The sequence below is a fragment of the Erythrolamprus reginae genome, chromosome 8, assembly GCF_031021105.1.
Source record: "Erythrolamprus reginae isolate rEryReg1 chromosome 8, rEryReg1.hap1, whole genome shotgun sequence".
Taxonomy (NCBI): domain Eukaryota; kingdom Metazoa; phylum Chordata; class Lepidosauria; order Squamata; family Dipsadidae; genus Erythrolamprus; species Erythrolamprus reginae.
Window position 1 is genome coordinate 36,761,203 of NC_091957.1, and position 20,502 is coordinate 36,781,704.

General features: G+C 44.6%; 1 protein-coding gene across 4 annotated transcripts in view; it reads right to left on the minus strand.

The window, feature by feature from the left end:
- LOC139171433 (pre-mRNA 3'-end-processing factor FIP1-like) overlaps positions 1–20,502 on the minus strand; it is a 53,826-nt gene that overhangs the window by 14,163 nt on the left and 19,161 nt on the right. For all 4 annotated transcript variants that reach the window (XM_070759665.1, XM_070759664.1, XM_070759663.1 and 1 more), the window contains exons 7-11: positions 18,575–18,705; positions 12,699–12,823; positions 8,354–8,459; positions 4,812–4,977; positions 1,583–1,640 (exon numbers count right to left, since the gene is read on the minus strand). In XM_070759665.1, the coding sequence (XP_070615766.1) occupies positions 1,583–1,640; positions 4,812–4,977; positions 8,354–8,459; positions 12,699–12,823; positions 18,575–18,705 (586 nt within the window). The remainder of the gene's footprint in view (positions 1–1,582; positions 1,641–4,811; positions 4,978–8,353; positions 8,460–12,698; positions 12,824–18,574; positions 18,706–20,502) is intronic.

Below are 20,502 nucleotides of genomic sequence, written 5' to 3' on the forward strand. Positions count from 1 at the left end.
CTGGAGCGGACAAAAACAGTATACCCTGCCCCCCCGAGGCCCTCTGGAGGCCCAAAATGGTCCATTTCCTGACTTCCAGTGGGCCCATTTTTTCACCCTTCCCAGGCTCCAGAGGCTTCCTTAGATCCCGGGGAGAGTGAAAACGCCCTCCCTCGCCCGCCTGGAGGCCCTCTGGAAGCTGAAAACACCCTCCCAGAGCCTCTGCATGGGCCGAAAATCAGCTGGCGTGCTGAGCTAAGCCAGGGCAACGGCTCATGTGCCGACAGATATGCCTCCGCGTGCCACTTGTGGCAGGCATGCCAGAGGTTTGTCATCCCTGTCATAAAGTGTTTGATAAAAATTGCCCCATTTCAATTCCTCAGGAGTCATGGAGAATTCTGCATGTTTAGCTGAAAAAGTTTTGCCCTGCAGTGCAGTTTTATCCAGTAAATGGTTATACAGTAGTACCTCTAGATATGAGCTGCTCCACATGCGAGTATTCCAACTTACGAGCCACGACGGGAGCGAAATTTCTGTTCGACACCTGAGCTCAAATTCGGGATACGAGCCGAGCTTCCACTAGGTGGCGCAAGAATCCTTGCTTCTGGTTATCTGGGCGCGAAAAGCAAAGTCTAAAGCCATTTGTTCCAGATATGAGTTGATCGACATACGAGCTCCGTTCTGGAACGAATTAAACTCGTATCTAGAGGTACTACTGTAGTTGCAAATGTTTTCGTAATGCAGGTTGTCCTCGACTTACAACCACAATTGAGCCCAACCTTTACTTTGTTGAGTTTTGTCCCATTTTACGACATTTCTTGCCACGCTTGCTAAGTCAATCACCGCAATTGATAAGTGGACACCACGGATGTTAAGTGCACCTGGATCCCCCACTGACTTTGCTTGTCTGAAGGTCACAAAAGGGGGTCACTTGAGCCCAGGACACTGCGACGGTCAGAAATACGAGTCTGTTTCCCAGCATCTGAATCTTGGCCATGTGGCCCGGAGGGGGTGCAATGATGGCTGTGTGGAAAGTGGTCATAACTTATGTGAACATCTTTTGGGATGTTCAAGCAGCTGCAGGGATTCACTTAGCGACTGTGGCAACAAAGGTGGTAAAGTGAGGCAGAACTCACTTAATAACCGTCTTACTCAGGAGATAGAAACGTTGGCCTCATTGGTTCATTTACTGACCATTCAAAGTCGCAAAGGCCCTGAAAAAAGTAACTTATGCCCTTTTTTCACACTTATGACCTTTGCAGCAGCCCGATGATCGGAGGGTCAAAACTTTGCTGTCATTTCATTTTTATGACCATTGCTGTGTGTCCTGAGGTCACATGACCCCCTTTTGTTTCTAACCGATCCATGCCCAGGCATGGAAATGTGCCTCTCAGACACTATAGTTTTCTGCTCACACCGGGAAAAAATTGGAGGGAACACTGGTCATAGATCCCTTTTCCCCCCCCGTGCCATTGTTAACTTTGAACGGCCTCTGGATGAACGGCTGTAAGGGAAGAACCACCTGCACCCAGATTCACAAGTGGGGCAAACGGCCTGAACCAGCAGTGGGAAGGGTGCCACCCTCTCTCTCCTTCTCACTTACCCATCCAGAGTTGGAATCAAGAGCGCGGGTGGAGGAGCAAGAGGAGGAGGGAACAGCCCTGTGAATCAATAGAAAAATCAGGAACAACCATTAGGAAACACGATGGCCACAATAGGACAAGCCCTCTCTCTTTAGGGAGCACTGAAAAATAGTCCCATCTTTTTATTTATTTGTTTATTGAACTGGATTGATATGCCGCCCCTCTCTTTTAGATGATCTTATTTAATAAAATAATAGTAACAGGGTTGGAAGGGACCTTGGAGGTCTTCTAGTCCAACCCTCTGCTAAGGCAGGAAACTACACTACTTCAGACAGCTGGTTACCCAACATCTGCTTAAAAACTTCCAGTGTTGGAGCATTCACCACTTCTGGAGGAAACTTCTGTTCCACTGATCAACTGTTCTGACTGTCAAGAATTTTCTCTTTAGTTCTAAGTTGCTTCTCTCCTTGTTTAGTTTCCACCCATTGCTTCTTGTTCTATCCTCAGGTGCTTTGGAGAATAGGTGGACTCCCTCTTCTTTGTGGCAACCCCTGAGATACTGGAAGGCTGCTGTCCTGTCACCCCTAGTCCTCACATGCAGCACCTGATTGATCCATGTAAAATAAATCAGAATGATCTAATCATGGTAGGTCAAGAACATCTTTGCTGGCTGGGGAATTCTGGGAGTTGAAGTCCAGATATCTTCAAGTGGCCAAGGTTGGGAAACACTGATCTAAGGTACAACTTAGAGGGGTGGCATAAAAGTCCAATTAATAAATATTAATAAGTAAGTAAGTAAGTAAGTAAGTAAGTAAGTAAGTAAGTAAGTAAGACCCCAAAATTTCTGTTGCTAAGTGAGTTTTGCTCTATTTTGCAGCCTTTCTTACCACAGTTGTTAAGTGAATCACAGCAGTTGCTAAGTTAGTAACATGGTTGTTAAGTGAATTTGACTTTCCTGTTACTTTTGCTTGTGGGGTGGTCGCAAAAAGTAATCGTAGGACCCCTGGGATGTTCCAACCGTCATAAATATGAGTCGGTTTCCAAGCATCTGAAATCTTGATCCCATGGTCATGGGGATGCCATGACGGTCCCAAGTCTGAAAAACGGTCACTTTTTCAACGCCACTGTACCTTCAAGCGATCACTGAATGAACTGTTGCAAGTCAAGGACTGCCTGTAGAGAAGGGCTGGGCCGTCTCAAATGAGCAAAACACGGCAGGTGGTCATGCCCTAAAAATGCAGGAATGGCTTCACCTGCCGTTGGTTCCAACCCACGGACTCTCGGCATTGCTAGTTCAGCAATCGCCAGCTCCCAGGTATTTTATTTATTTATTTATTGGATTTGTATGCCGCCCCTCTCCGCAGACTCAGGGCGGCTAACAACAGCAATAAAACAGTATATAACAAAATCCAATACTAAAAACAGTTAAAAACCCATTAATATAAAAACCAAACATACATACATACCATGCATAAAATTGTAAAGGCCTAGGGGGAAAGAATATCTCAGTTCCCCCATGCCTGGTGGCAGAGGTGGGTTTTAAGCAGCTTTCGAAAGGCAAGGAGGGTGGGGGCAATTCTAATCTCTGGGGGGAGTTGGTTCCAGAGGGCCGGGGCCGCCACAGAGAAGGCTCTTTCTCTGGGTCCCGCCAAGCAACATTGTTTGGTTGACGGGACCTGGAGAAGGCCCACTCTGTGGGACCTAACCGGTCGCTGGGATTCGTGCAGCAGAAGGCGGTCCCTGAGATAGTCTGGTCCGGTGCCATGAAGGGCTTTATAGGTCATAACCAACACTTTGAATTGTGACCGGAAACTGATCGGCAACCAATGCAGACTGCGGAGTGTTGGTGTAACATGGGCATATTTGGGAAAGCCCATGATTGCTCTCGCAGCTGCATTCTGCACGATCTGAAGTTTCCGAACACTTTTCAGAGGTAGCCCCATGTAGAGAGCGTTACAGTAGTCGAACCTCGAGGTGATGAGGGAGTGAGTGACTGTGAGCAGTGACTCCCGGTCCAAATAGGGCCGCAACTGGTGCACCAGGCGAACCTGGGCAAACGCCCCCCTCGCCACAGCTGAAAGGTGTTTCTCTAATGTGAGCTGTGGATCAAGGGGGACGCCCAAGTTGCGAACCCTCTCTGAGTGGGTCAATGATTCTCCCCCCAGGGTAATGGACGGACAGATGGAATTGTCCTTGGGAGGCAGAACCCACAGCCACTCTGTCTTGTCTGGGTTGAGTTTGAGTTTGTTGACACCCATCCAGGCCCCAACAGCCTCAGGTGGCTCAGACTGGGACAAATGGTTCTCCTAGATGGTTATCTGACACCAGCAGTGGGTCACTCCTGGTACGGCCCAGTTTGGTGATCCAGTAGTGGGCTCCACCCACCTGCCCAGGACACTTCTGCGCATGCCCAGAAGTGTCGTCCCTGCACAATCAAAGCGGTAGCAACGGGATTTACCACCCACTTCCGTCCTACACACTCTGCATGTATATATGTACAGAAGAACTACACGTTGTATTTACAACCCAGTTTAAAATTAACTAGGATAAAGATCACAAAGATATATATGCGTGAATCTAAGTGGGAACATTTAATTATTTATTAATTAGACATTTATGCCGCCGCTCTCCGAGGACTATTGAAAAAGCCGTTCTGATACTTACATGTGGATTAGCAAGGCTGCCTATTGTGCAGTGCCCTCTTATGGACTGGCCTCTTTCCAATCTTCTCTGCAGAAACAGAGTTCTCCTAAGGCCACAATGGGGAACCAATGGCATGCATGCCATACCTATGCAGAGCCATATTGGAGGGCATGCGGGCCAACCAGCTGATTTTCGGCTTTGGGGAAGGCTGTTTTGGCCTCCGGAGGCTTCGGGGAAGCTACCTGGAGTGCAAAAAGTTGCTTAGCAGGCAAATCGGAAGTTTGGAAAAACAGACTTCCGGTTTGCCCGTTATGCTGTTTTCCGAACTTCAGGAAGCTTCCCTGAAGCCTCTGTAGTGCAAAAAACAGCACAATGGGCAAACCGGAAGCCCGTTTTTTTTTCAAATTTCCAGTTTGTCTGTTTGGCTGTTTTTTCACCATCCCAGGCTTCAGTGAAACCTGTGCACATCACTGTCCTAAGGAGCGAGGACGTCTCCGGTGTTCACCCAAGGCAATTCTCCTGCCAATGTCTGCCAGAGCAACTCATCATGCTTAAAGTCCCAGGTGGCTCTGTGTCCTAGTCCTCGCCCTAACAGGACGCACCTACCTGGAGGATGGAGAGGCGGAGGGACGGAGGCAACTGGTGGCGGAGGAGGGTGGAGAAAGTGGGGCGGAGGCCGACTCAATGCTGGAGGTGGGCCTGCCTGGGGCACAAAGGGCTGTTGCTGAGGGGGCTGAGCAGGCTGGGTTTTGCTCCCATGGTCTCCAAGCACCTTTCAAAAGAGAGCAGAGAAGGAGAAATTGGCATTTAGGCTTTAAGAAGAAAAAGGAAGACAGTCAAAGCAAGTCCCGAAAGAGGAAATACATCAGGCTGCAATGCCAGGAGGATGGAAGGATGGAATTGTCTAGGGACTCAGCAGTCAAGATTCAGGCCCGGCTACAGCACGGAAACTGCTTTGGTTGCGCTGATGGATGATCTCTGCCGGGCCCGGGACAGGGGCTTGTCCTCTGTCCTGGTGCTTCTTGACCTCTCAGCAGCTTTCGATACCATCGACCTCCTGCCGGCTGGAAGGGTTGGGAGTGGGGGTCACTGTTTTGCAGTGGTTCTCCTCCTACCTGTCCGGCCGGTTGCAGTCGGTGTTAGTGGGGGGTCAGAGGTCGACCTCTAGGCTTCTCCCTTGTGGGGTGCCTCAGGGATCGGGCCTCTCCACCCTGCTGTTTAATATCTACATGAAACTGCTGGGCGAGATCATCCAAGGGCATGGGTGAGGTATCATCAATATGCTGATGATACCCAGTTCTACATCACCCCATGTCCAGTCAGTGAAGCAGTGGAAGTGATGTGCTGGTGCCTGGAGGCTGTTAGGGTCTGGATAATAATAATAATAATAATAATAATAATAATAATAATAATAATAATAATGATGATGATGATGAAATTAGTGAAATACGAAGATCTAAAAATTGAGCTGCAATGGCTCTGGCATGAAAGTGGTCCCAGTGGTACTTGGCACGCTGGGCGCAGTGCCAAAGGATCTCAGCGGACATTTGAAAACCATCAGAATTGACAAAATCTCCATCTGTCAATTGCAAAAGGCCGCTTTACTGGGATCGGCAAACATAATTCGCCGCTACATCACTCAGTACTAGGTGCTTGGGAAGCGCCCGACTGGTGATGAAATACGAAATCCAGCATAGTGATCTTGTTTTGCTGTGTTGTATTGAAATAATAATAATAATAATAATAATAATAATAATAATAATAATAATAATAACAACAACAACAACAACAACAATACTAATACTACTAATAATAATACTAATAATAATAATAATAATAATGCAGCCACAATTCAGCCCAGCATTTTATGTTGCTAAGCGAAATATTTGAGTTTTACCCCATTTTAGTCTTTCTTGGCACAGTTGATAAATTAGTCACCAGGCGTTAAGTGAATCTGCCTTGCCCATTAATTGTGCTTGTCAGAAGGTCATAAAAGGGGATTAAGTGACAACCCCCCACCCTCCCGGGATGCTGCGACCGTCATAAACATGAGTCGGTTGCCATGCATCCATGGAGGTGCTGCAAGGAAAACGGACATAAGTCATTTTTTCCAATGTTGTTGTAACTTCAAACAGAACTAAACAAAGTGTCTGCTCAAAGTTGTAAGTCTCATGATGTTACTCAGTTTGGGTCATGAAACTCCGAGCACAGCAGGAAACCTTCATTTCAACCCTGAGCTACAAATATTCGCAGAAACCTCCCAGGATTGAAAGAAGAATGGTGAGACCTTTCACAGCACTAAAGACTTCAGGTGATTCTGATTATTATAAAATTGGGGGGAAGTTTTATGACTGGATGGAAAGTTAAAAGATAATTAAATATTAATACTTAAGTTATTTTGAGGAAAAATGAGATATGAAAAATAGAATTAAAATATTGTTAGCCAGATGCCATAGATAAGAATTGGTGGTTGCACTATATTATGATATGACACAAAATTCAGTCATGGATATGAATTGAAACAGATAGAATTTTATTATATATTTTAGGTCAGTGTTTCCCAACCTTGGCAACTTGAAGAGATCTGGACTTCAACTCCCAGAATTCCCCAGCCAGCGAATGCTGGCTGGGGAATTCTGGGAGTTGAAGTCCAGATCTCTTCAAGATGACAAGGTTGGGGAACCCTGGTTTAGGTAGTGTATTGTGAGTTTTTTTCTATTTTAGATATATATATATATATATATATATATATATATATATATATATATATATATATATATATCTTTTTGATTTGATAATGTATAAGTTCTAGAGCCTCCATCGAATGATTAAAAGAAGAAAAATTTTATATATGTTATATATGTTTTATTATAAGCATGGTTTTAATGAGGCCCCTGTTGTTGTCCACCTACAGGCAGAATCTTGCCAGACTAAAGCAACTGTTGCCTAAATATGGATATACCCATGAAACAAAAGGCATTTTTATCCTCTTGTTAGACCAGATCCATGATGGCGAACCTATGACATGTGTGCTACAGAGCCATATAGGAGGGCAAGATGTTGCCCTATGTCAGCTTCAGCATGAATGTGCCTGCTAGCCAGCTGATTTTTGGCCTTGGGGAAGGCTGTTTCGCCCTCCAGGGGCTTCAGGGAAGCTTCCCCAAAGGCTCTGGAGTGCAAAAATGGCACAACGGTCAAACCGGAAGTCTATTTTTCCAAACTTCCGGTTTGCCTATTTGGCCATTTTTTTTCATCACCCCAGGCTTCAGTGAGGCCTATGTGAATGCGCGGGGATGGGGAGGGGCAGTGCGGGGTGTGTGTGCATAGGCATGAGAGGAAGGGAAGGGGTGTGGGCAGGTGTGCATATGCTAACACATGCACATACCCCGTTTTGGCACATAAACCAAAAAAGGTTTGCCATCACTGGACTAGAAACACAGCAGCTTCCTCAACCTTCATCATTCAATTTAGCCTCCAGACACTTTTATCATCTTTGTTGCTCTTTTCTGCGCACTTTCTAGGGTCTCAGCATCTTTCTTCATATTGTGGTGAGTAGAAACGGATGCCGTGTCCCAAGTGTGGTCTTGCCCCAATGTGGGTTGAAAGAAGTTGTTGTTGTTGTTGTTGTTGTTGTTGTTGTTGTTGTTGTTGTTGTTCTTCTTCTTCTTCTTCTTCTTCTTCTTCTTCTTCTTCTTCTTATTATTATTATTATTATTATTATTATTATTATTATTATTATGTCAATACAACACAATAAACGAGATCACTATGATGGATTTCGTATTTCATCACCAGTCGGGCGCTTCCCAAGCACCTAGGACTGCGTGATGTAGCGGTGAATTATGTTTGCCGATCCCAGTAAAGTGGCCTTTTGCAATTGACAGATGGAGATTTTGTAAATTCCGATGGTTTTCAAATGTCCGCTGAGATCCTTTGGCACTGGGCCCAGCATGCCAAGTACCACTGGGACCACTTTCACTGGCTTATGCCAGAGTCATTGCAGCTCAATTATTATTATTATTATTATTATTATTATTATTATTATTATTATTATTATTATTATTATTAATTAGATTTGTATGCCACCCTTCTCCAAAGAAAGTTAGGAGTGTGCAAGGCCTGAGGTCCACTTTTCAGTCCTTATTTACCTGAATGGGATTTTCTTCAGACGCGTGTTTGTCCCGCCGCCTTCCTTCCACCCTCCGGATGGTGCCAGCCTGTCCACCAATCACGTCGATTGTCCCGCCCAGTTTCCTGTTTCCAAAAGAAGACCAGTTCAGCATCAGCAGCTGACCTTGATGACATCATCCTTCCTGTAACACAGCTCATCACTGAAATGATGGATGCCATAAACATTTTCCACTCCCATGTTGTGACAACTGCACACAGTGCATACCCTCCACCAGTAGACCATCATAATTTGATGATAACTTAGGATTCCAAGGCATTAACAATCACATCTCTTTTGTGCAATGTTGTGGGCATTTGCTTCCCAAATGGATAAAGCTCCCTAAAGCAGAATTTGCAGTACTATTATTTATTTTATTTATTTATTGGATTTGTATGCCGCCCTTCTCCGGGGCGGCTAACAACAGTAATAAAAACAGCATGTAACAATCCAATACTAAAACAACTAAAAAACCCTTATTGTGAAATCAAACATACATACAAACATACCATGCATAAGTTGTAAAGGCCTAGGGGGAAAGTATATCTCAGTTCCCCCGTGCCTGATGGCAGAGGTGGGTTTTAAGGAGCTTACGAAAGGCCTCTTATGAGAAGACCGACCCTTAAGGTACCCCACAAGGGAGCAACCTAGAGGTCGACCTCTGACCCCCCACTAACAACGACTGTGACCGACCAGAGAGGTAGGAGGAGAACCACTGAAGAACAGTGCCTCCCACTCCCAACCCCTCCAGCCGGTGCAGAAGGATACCATGGTCGATGGTATCGAAAGCCGCTGAGAGGTCAAGAAGCACCAGGACAGAGGATACACCCCTGTCCCAGGCCCTTGCTTTTGGGGACATTATTTTATGCTATCCTAGAGACAGGAACTTTACAATACTTTATCTAGTAGGAAACTACTTGTAATACTGGTTACAAATTCACAATGTTCCAAAGACTTAGTGCAGAGGTAGGCAACATGGCATCTTGGATTTGCACCCAGTACTAACCACCATCCTACAAAGCTTTTTTGATGTCTACCAGCCGCCTTCTCATTCCTTAGTTTAAAAAAAAAATGCATCTATTTATTTCAATGCCACTAGGCCTAGATCTGCATTGAGAATTATCTATGGGATAATTTATTTCCTGATGGATGGTGTTTTGGTGCAACCATTTTGGGATCTGATGTGCCCTTGAGACCCATTTCCCTTCACGGAACTGCATTCAAACTTCCATCTCCAAAGCTGCCTATCCTTTCTTTAGAGCAGTGTTTAGGAATCTGGACAAGTTTAAGATTCATGGACTTCAACCCAGCAACTTCAGCAAGGCTGGCTGGGGAATTCTGGGAGCTGCAGTCCATTTATCCTAGACCAGTGAGGGCGAACCTAAGGCACGGGTGCCACAGGTGGCACGCGGAGCCATATCTGCTGGCACGCGAGCCATTATTATTATTATTTATTGGATTTGTATGCCGCCCCTCTCCACAGACTCGGGGCGGCTAACAACAATGATTAAAAAAACAACATGTAACAATCCAATTTAATAAAACAACTAAAAACCCTTATTATAAAAAACCAAACATACACACAAAAATACCATACATAGCTTGTAATGGCCTAGGGGAAGGAATATCCTAACTCCCCCATGCCTGGCGACAAAGGTGGGTCTTGAGTAATTTGTGAAAGACAAGGAGGGTGGGGGCCGTTCTAATCTCTGGGGGGAGTTGATTCCAGAGGGCCGGGGCCGCCACAGAGAAGGCTCTTCCCCTGGGGCCCACCAAACGACATTGTTTGGTCGATGGGACCCGGAGAAGGCCAACTCTGTGGGTCCTTATCGGCCGCTGGGATTCGTGCGGTAGAAGGCCCTAGCTCAACTCCACCATGTGTGTGTCAGGCTCTGGGAGGGTGTTTTGAGATTCCAGAGAGCCTCTGGGTGAGATGGGGAGGGCAGTTTTACCCTCCCCCGGCTCCAGGGAAGCCTTTGGATCCTGCGGAGGGTGAACCACAAGCCTACTGGGCCCACCAGAGGTTGGGAAACAGGCCGTTTTCAGCCTCCAGAGAGCCTCTGGGAGATGGAGAAAGCTGTTTCCGCCCTCCCCAGGCATTGAATTATAGGTGTGGGCAATCGCGCATTCATGTCAGTGCACACACACACTCTTTTGGCACCCGAGGGAAAAAAAGGTTCGCCATCATTGTCCTACACTTTCTAAGTTTGGCGAATGTTGCTTTAGAGTCTAAAGTACCTGGAAGGTTCCTGGGAATGAACAATACAGTGGTACCTCGACATACGAGTTTAATTCATGCCAGAGCCGAGCTTGTATGTCGATCAATTCGCATCTCGAACGAATGCCTTTAGACTTTCCTTTTCGCGCCGAGATAACTAGAAACATGGAATTCTTGCGCCGCCTAGTGGACACTCGGCTTGTATCCCGAATTTGAGCTCAGGTGTCGAACAGAAATTTTGCTCGCGCCTCGGCTCGTAACTTGGAATACTCGCATGTGGAGCAACTCGTATCTAGAGGTACTACTGTATTGGTTCAAGTAACAATATTTGAAGGGCCTGTGACCGAGCCCTTTGTTTGAGGCATTTATTTATTTATTGAATTTGTTTGTTTGTTTGCTATTTATCATATTTTTGAGAAGCTGAAAATTTGAGTGTGTCTTATTTATTTAATTGACTTATATGCCACCCCTTTCCGAGGACTTGGGGCAGCTTACAACATATAAAAACAATAGAGTACTACAAAATCCAATTAATTAAAACCAGTCAAACAATCTAAAATCCCCAGTTTTACTAAGAAAAACCAGTCATACCCATTCAAACAACAGCCATACAAACATTCTAATGGCCCCAAGCCTGGCGGCATAAATTAATCTTAAGACTCTTGTGGAAGGTGAGGAGGGTAGGGGCAGTGTGAATCTCTGGGGGGAGCTGATTCCAGAGGGCCGGGGGCCCCACAGAAAAGGCTCTTCCCCTAGGCCCCACCAAGTGACATTGCCTAGTTGACGGGACCTGGAGAAGGTGACTCTGTGGGACCTCACCGGATGTTGGGATTCATGCGGCAGGAGGTGGTCCCGCAGGTAATCTGGCCCAATGCCATGTAGGGCTCCGAAGGTAGATTTCTTTTCCTTTTTCTTTTTCCCCAAAGCTTTTTTTCCCAGCCCTAGGGAGGTGATAGCGATCTCCCTGCTTTGCAGGATTTTTCATTGCTACTCCCTGCAAAAAAGATTTTTTCAGCCATAAATCTTTGCAGGCTTGTTTTCATTGCTACTCCCTCTGCAGAAGATTTTTTCCAGCTCTAACCAGGGGATAAAATAATGTGCTGAAGCTGACCAAACTAGGGATGTTAGCCAGATGAATACCTGGTAGGTAGAGTTTCCCCCCCTGTCTTCCTCCCCCAAAACTAAGGTCTGAAAAATACGATATATCACCTAAACAAAATGAGGTAAGCATTGAGATTGGGGGAAGCCTGATGGATCTGCCTGCAGGTCAGTATACGGCCACCTCCCTATCCACGGTGTTGACCAAGGCTGCTCTGGGTGTCCATCTAGATCCGTCTTCCCTGGGTGGATCTGGGCTGGGCTTCCCTGAATTCTACCTTACCTGGAAGCTTAAGATTCTTTCATCTGGAGCCCTTCACTCCTCCACTCAAAACAGAATATCCTACGAAAATAGACTAACAATCCTGGGCCTAGAAAGCCTAGAACTACACCGCCTAAAACACGATTTGAGTATTGCCCACAAGATCCTATGCTGCAACGTCCTACCGGTCAATGACTACTTCAGCTTCAACCACAACAACACAAGAGCACGCAACAGATTCAAACTTAATACGAACCGCTCCAAACTTGACTGTAAAAAATATGATTTCAACAATCGAGTTATCGAAGCGTGAAACTCATTACCGGACTCAATAGTGTCAACCCCTAACCCCCAGCACTTCTCCCTTAGACTCTCCACGATTGACCTCTCCAGGTTCCTAAGAGGCCAGTAAGGGGCGTTCATAAGTGCACTGGTGTGCCTTTTGTCCCCTGTCCAATTGTCTTTCCTTTCTCTCACTTATCACATATATTTTCTTTCTTTCATATATCTTCTCCTCTAAGTTCACTTTACCTTTATATATATTACTACATGTCTATTTTTCTTCCTATGTATTTGTGTATTGGACAAATGAATAAATAAATAAATAAAATAAATAAAAAATTCAAGGTGCTGAGAACGATTCACGGGGTACTTTAAGCTGCTGAAAAATCTTGCAAATAAGGAAGCTGGAGAGAAAGGCTTCAAGCTCTCGAAAAAAGCTCTCAAAAACCCGAGTCCCTTTGGTACCTGTTTGGAGGAGGCCCAGCTTTTATCCTTCCGCCAACGAGGGCCACAACATCCGTTTTAAAATCCATCTTGATGATGTTGTTCTCGGGTTCTTTCTCGGCATTACCAGTCCTTCCTTGCTGAACCTTGTTTAAAAAACAAAAAAACATTGCAGTGCTCCAGTGGCCTTTTAAATCCCTTTTCCTTACCCTCCAATTGAGATCATCATTTTTTCACTAACCCAAAGGGTCGACTTTTGTTCTGTCGGGCTCTCTGGTAGACTCCTCCCAAAAATCCACAGGTACAAATTTCAGACACACACACGTTTGAAAATTCAAAACAATGTTCCTTATAATGAAAAGTCACTTAAACTAAGCCCTCTTTTGGTATAGCAAAGAGCACTGGTCTCCAAACAAACTGGTAATTATCAGTTCTGTGATACTTAGCTTGCAGCTGTGAGGCAATTCACAGTCCTTCTTCTTTCACAAAGTGAAACACACTTTGCTCTGGTTTAGTTTCAAAGCGGGGAAAAATCATCACACAAAGGTCAAAGTCAGCAAGGCAGGCACGAAACACAAGGATCAGATAATCCTCCACAATGGCCAAACCCACAGGCTGCTATTTATAGCAGCCTCACTAATTACCACAGCCCCACCCAACCACAGGTGGCCTCATTTTCTTTGATAATAATCTCTCAGTTGTTGCTGCCTATGCATCGCTCTCCTCATGCGTGGCTGTATCATTAACTCTTATTCTGAATCCAAGGAGGAGCTAGATAAGCGGACACAATCTGAAGTTAGTTGGGGGAAAGATCAAAAGCAACATGAGAAAATATTATTTTACTGAAAGAGTAGTAGATCCTTGGAACAAACTTCCAGCAGATGTGGTAGATAAATCCACAGTAACTGAATTTAAACATGCCTGGGATAAACATATATCCATCCTAAGATAAAATACAGAAAATAGTATAAGGGCAGACTAGATGGACCATGAGGTCTTTTTCTGCCGTCAGACTTCTATGTTTCTATGTTTCTATAATTGATCTCCTTCTGAGCTGTCTGCCACACTCTCCTCCTCCCTGTCACTCATGTCTTCTTGGTCAGAGGAGCCTTCATCATCAGATTCCACCGGGGGCAAAACAGGCCTGCAGCATGTGGATGTCTCCCCCACATCCACAGTCCTTGGGGCAGGAGCAGGGCCAGAGCTAACCACAACAACTTTCAACGGAGAAAGCAGCCGTTCTGCTCCTCCTCCTGCTTTCTGGGGGGAGGAATTCTTTTCTGCAGACAACCCCCACCCCCTCCACAGTCCCAGCTGGTCCTTGACTTGCAACCATTCGCTTAGTGACTGTCTGAAATGACATGGGGGCTGGAAAAAGTGACCTACAACCATAGTTCTGCTAACTAGACTTCTTTTCTTTTCCAGTTTGAAACATTTCACTGCTTATCCAAGAGGCTCCTTTGGCTGAAGCTGGACTGAAAAAGCTACGGGCATGTTGTGGTTAGCTCTGGCCCAGCTCCTGCCCCAAGGAATGTGCAGGTGGATGTGGGGGAGACATCCACATGCCGCAGGCCTGTTTTGCTCCCGATGGAATCTGCCGATGAAGCCTCCTCTGACCAAGGCATCGTGAGTGACAGGGAAGAGGGGAGTTTGGCAGACAGCCCAGGAGGAGATCAATCATCTGTATCATCTTTGGATTCCGAACAAGAATTAATGACACATCCACGCATGCGTAGAATGATGCATGGGAGACAACAACTAAAGGATTATTACAAGAGAAAGTGAGGCCACCTGTGGTTGGGTGGGGCTCCAGTAATTAGGACTGCTGCTATAAATAGCAGCGTGTGGGTTTGGCCATTGTGAAAGAGTATCTGATCGCAGTTCTTCAGGAATCGTATGTTGCTGGTTTCTGGACTTTGCTTGTTGATTTTTCACGCCTTTGAAAACAAAGCAGAGCAACGTGTGTGTGTGTGTCACTTCCTTGGAAGAAGGGGTGTGAAGTTTCTTCACAGCTGCTAGCTAAGTACAATGACTGCTTAAGGTTAATTGTACAGACTACCTGGTTGTTTTGGGACGAGTGCTCTTTGCAATACAAAAAGAGTGCTTAGTTTATTTTGACTTTTGGGATAAAGAACATTGTTTTGAATTTTCAAACGTGTGTGTGTCTGAAATTTGTACCCTTGAATTTTTGGGCGACTCCTACCAGAGAGCCCGGCAGAACAGGGCATAAGCAGCACTCACTACCATTGTGGCTTTGCCACAGTCAAGCGATCAAAAATTTGGGCACTTGGCCATTGGCCCTACACAGGTAGTCCTCGGTTTATGACCACAACTAAACCCACAATGTCTGTTGCTAAGTGAGACAGTTGCTAAGTGCGTTTTGTCTCATTTTATGACTTTTCTCGCCACAGTCGTTAAGGGAATCACTGCAGTTGTTAACTTAGTTAACATGGTCGTTAAGTGGATCTGGCTTCCCCACTGACCTTGCCAGGAAGAAGGTCACAAAGGGGGATTGCGTGACTCTGGGACACACAATCGTCATATAAGCATGAGTCAGTTGCCAAGCATTTGAATTTTAATCAGGCAAGATGCTGCAATGGTCGTAAGTGTGAAAAACAGTAATAATTCTTACAAACATCTTTTTACTGTTGTTGTATCTTTGAACAGTTGTAAGACAAGGACTACCTCTATATATGGTGGTTGTGGGGTCCTCCGGTCGCCTGATTGACATCTGGGATTTTCCCAGGCAGCTTCCAACAAGCAAAGTCAGTGGGGAAAAGTCAGATTCCCTGAACAATCGTGTTATTAACAACAACTGCAAATTATCTGCTTAACAATCATTGGCTGTGACTCACTTAAAAACTGCTTTGCTTAACAATGGAAACTCTGGTCTCAACTGTGGTTGTATGTCGAGGACTATCTTTATAAAGCATCTTAAAGTGGAGAGGGGTTGGGTTCTATTGGAGAAGATGGATCGAAGTTTTAGTCCAGAATTCCTAAGCTTTCTCGGTTCACACGCTAGCTATTTTTATTGGACTGAAAAGCTTCCTATTATTTTTATACCTACCCATTTGCTAAGTCTTCTTCAGAAAGCGCAGGCGATAGCCTACTAAGTTTTTAAAATTGTACATTCTGGGTTTTATTATTTTATATTAAGATTAACATAGTACAAAACACAAAAGAAAAGATGGTAGGGAAATGTAGTCCAAATCACCAAAACCAGATGGACTACATCCCAGAGTCCTAGAGGAACTAGCAGGTATCATCGCTAAACCTCTGTACCACATCTTCCAAAAATTCCTGGATCACAGGAGAACTACTGGAAGATTGAAAACGAGCTGACATGGTCCCCATTTACAAAACAAGGCAAAAAATCAGACCCAGGAAACTACAGACCAATTAGTCTAACGTCTATACCTGAGAAAATACTAGAAAAAATAACCAAGAAACAGATCTGCCACTACCTTGAGTCGAACAATAATAACCTCCAGCCAACACAGATTTGTCAGGAACAAATCATGCCAAACCAACCTCATCTCATTCTTCAACTCTATGACCAAATCAATCGACCAGAGAAACGCAATGGACTTAATATACCTGGACTTTAGCAAAGCATTTGACAAGGTGGACCACAATCTACTACTCTGCAAAGTAAAGAAAAGTGGGATAGACAGTAACACAACAAGATGGATTGAAAACTGGCTGACTTATCACACCCAATGAATAGTCCTCAGTGGGTCTATGTCCACATGGAAAGAAGTAAGCAGCAGGGTACCACAAGTATCAGTCCTAGGCCCAGTACTCTTTAACATATTCATCAACGACCTAGATGAGGGAATAGAGGGGAAATTAATTAAATTTCCAGACGATACTAAGCTGGCGGGAGTGGCCAGTAGCCCAGAGGATAGGCTCAGAATACAGAAAGATCTAGACAGACTTGTACAGTGGACCCAAACAAACAAAATGAAGTTCAACGTAGAGAAAAGTAAAATCCTACACCTAGGTAAGAAAAACCAAAACATGCATACAAACTGGGTGAAACAACACTCAACATAATTGACTGTGAGAGAGATCTAGGAGTCTTGGTGAACAACCAACTAAATATGAGCCAGCAATGAGCAGCCGCAGCTAAAAAAAGTCAACACAATCATGAGCTGCATCAACAAAAGGATAAAATCTAGGACTAAGGAGGTACTAATACCACTCTATAATACCCTAGTCAGACCACACCTAGAGTACTGCATTCAATTTTGGGCTCCACACTACAAAAAAGGCATTGAAACTCTGGAAAAAATACAGAACAGAGCAACCAGAATGATAAAGGGACTGGAAACCAAAACATACAAGGAATGGTTGCAGGAACTGGGCATGGATAGTCAAGCCAAGAGGAGGTCCAGGGAGGACATGATAGCAGTGTTCAAATATTTGAGGGGCGGCCATGTAGAGGAGGGGGTTACGCTGTTTTCTAGGACACCAGAGGGTCAGACCAGGAGCAACAGATAGAAACTGGCCAAAGATAGAAAGATGGAAAGACATCCCTAAGGAGGAGGAGGACATTGTAATGAAAATTATAGTGTGCAGAGATGGACATGATGACGAGGTGGTTATTAAACAATCAAGAAGAATCAGACTTTTATAAAATTTGGGAGGGGAGTTATATATGGTTGAATAAAAAGAATATTAAATGAATTGAATAAAAAGGATATATACATGAATTTACTTCCTAGAAATGCCTTAATATGTAAAAAATTTAAACATATTTTTTTTATTCTCTGTATTGATCTTATAAATTTTAGTTTTCTCTTTTTCTGTATTAAGAAGACTTCTATTTTGAGTGGGGCAATTGTAGCCCCTGGATATGTTCAATGTTTGTCTGTCTTGTTTGTTTTTTTTAATGAAAAATCAATAAAATATTTTTTTTTAAAAAGAAGCTGGCCAAAGAGAGATTCAACCTAGAAATAAGGAAGAACTTTCTGACGGTGAGCGAGATCACCCGGTGGAACGGCTTGCCTGCAGAGGTCGTGAAGGCCCCAACACTAGAGACCTTCAAGAAGAGACTGGACTGTCATATGTCTGCGATGCTCTAGGGCAGTGATTTTCAACCTTTTTTTGAGCCGCGGCACATTTTTTACATTTACAAAATCCTGGGGCACACCACCAACCAAAATGACACAAAATGACACTCTAAGACACTCTCCTCTCTTTTTCCATCCATGTCTCCTCCCCCCTTGTGTGTGTGTGCGTGTGTGTGTATACACACTCTTCAACCATTTCCAAAAACAGGTGAGGGCTGGGGGAGGGTTTCTCTCTTATTCTTTGGTGCTTTTTATCATATGCTTTAAATCAAGAGTCACTTCTCTCTCTCTTTTGTTTCTCTCTCTTTCCTCTCATTCTCTGTCTCAATCATTTTCTCATTTCTCTTTTTTCCTCCCCTTTTTACTCATTTCTCTCTCTCTCTCTCTCCCTTCCTCTCCTTTTCTCTCTCCCTCTCTTGCTCTCTTTCTCTCTTGCCTTCTTTCTCTCTCTTTCTCCCTCTCTCACTCTTGCTTTCTCTCTCTCTCTTTTCTCTCTCTCTCTTGCTTTATATCTCTCTCTCTCTTGCTTTCTTTCTCTCTCTCTCTCTCACTCTCTCTCTCTCTCTCTCTATCTCTCAGCAAAAAGTTGCAAGACTGGAACCTGAGCTTCCTTCTTCGCGGCACACCTGACCATGTCTCGCAGCACAGTAGTGTGCCACGGCACACTGGTTGAAAAACACTGCTCTAGGGTCTCTTGCACCAGTGTTCCAAGCCTATCTACGTATCCAACCATTCCAAGCCCACCCATGCACAATGCTGAATTCCTTGGGAAGCAAGCAGGGCGGCTGAAAGAAAACCTACTTCCCAGCTCTGCATTTTTACCGTGATTTTGTTTTCGGTGCAAACAGGGGCCGATGGCTCCAGGCCAAGCTGAAGGCGCCGCTGCTTTTCGCAATAGGCTTTCCACGTCTCCTCATTGAACCCGTAGTTGAAGTAATCGGAAAGGTCGGCACCTGGAAAGAAATGAGACGTGTTTGTTTATTTATTTAGTCAAACACGTATTAGCTCAGAAGTCTTCAAACGTGGCCACTTTAAGGCTTGTGGAGTTCAACTCTTAGAGTTCCCCAGCATTGGCGGGGTAGTGAAATCTGGGAGTTGAAGTCCATAAGTCTTAAAGTTATCAAGTTTGGAGCTCCCTAGTTAAGTGAATGATAAAAAGATGATCTGGTGAATAGTCAAGAACTCTGTCCTTCAAGTCTCCATCTCATTCTTCCACCTAGGTAGATTCTCTCTGCCTTTTGAAGACTTATGGGGAATTTTAATAACCTTTTTCATTATTGCAAATTATCTCTGCTGTCATATCTCATCAAAACCTGGGCCAGCTGTGGCTACTGCTAAGCACAATCGCAAGGTTTTCTTTTGGGAGTGGAAATTTTTAAGACTCCAAATATTTCTGAAGGACAATTTCCATCTTCTGTTACTTCTGGCAACCTTCATGAGTCGTGTTCTACAGGCCACCTGCAAGCCCAACACATTTTTGTGGCCGGCCAACCAGAGGACCCCCACGAGGAGGAGGGACTATAATTTTGGCAATTCATTCATTCATTCATTCATTCATTCATTCATTCATTCTTTCTTTCTTTCATTCATTCATTCATTCATTCATTCATTCATTCAATTGTATAAGCCGCCCCTCTCCAGTGGACTCAGGGCAGAATACAGAAGTAATAAATAAAATACATTATAAAATCTCACAATATTAAAAAAAAACCCACAATTGTCCATCACTCATCCACTCCTCTGACACACAACTGGGCAGAGCAAGGTGATTTTTTTCCTTTAGGTTGGTTGTGGCATGAAAAGGGTTCTTTTGGCTCGTAGGGGGTGAAAAGAAGTCTTTCGTCTTTTAAATATTCCAAGATCCTGAAATCTGGGAACATTTATGGAGAAATATATTAGAGTAAGAAGAGAGAGACACACACATGGGATTGGGCGACACAGAAGTCAATTGCTGAACAAAGGATGACCTTGAGCATCTAGAAGGAATTTCTTGTGGCTATAATTGTTCACCCTTCATGCAAGAGCCCCCCCCCCCAAATCCTCACAGCACTAATATGTTCTCCATTGAAATATGTATCAGGCCAAAAGTCTCCAACTCAAACGATGGCTTTGGTCTGACACTGTTACTGCAACTCTATCATAAAAGCAGATTTAATATTCATCTCTCTGATGTTCAAGTCTGACCTTCTGATGGGATGCGGTGAGGAGGGGGATTCCCAGAGAGGGGGGGGAGTGATTCCAGAGGTGGAAGAGGCAACTCACTCCAGAGACCAGTGGGAGAGAAAGAGGGTGAAGACAGCCCCTCCCTAACAGTTCCCAGAATATATTGTGGATGCTGAAAGTGGAATCTTCAGTTTGCCAAGAATTTGGTCTATAGGTGCGAAAACAATAAATAACTCAGCCTGGAAAGATGGCTTTGAGCTTGACACATGCTGATTGTGGAATTCTAGGAGCTGAAGTCCAGCCAGGAGGGCTGAGGGGTTTGGGGAGCTGAAGTCCACAAATGTGGTGATGGAATGCAGTGAGGATCCCTAGGAGGAAGTGGAAGAGGCGACTCAGCCTAGAGATCATGCGTCTACTTCAGCTTCAACCACAACAACACAAGAGCACACAATAGATTTAAACTTAATATTAACCGCTCCAAACTTGACTGTAAAAAATATGACTTCAGTAACCGAGTTGTCGAAGCGTGGAACTCATTACCGGACTCCATAGTGTCATCCCTAAACCCCCAACACTTTACCCTTAGA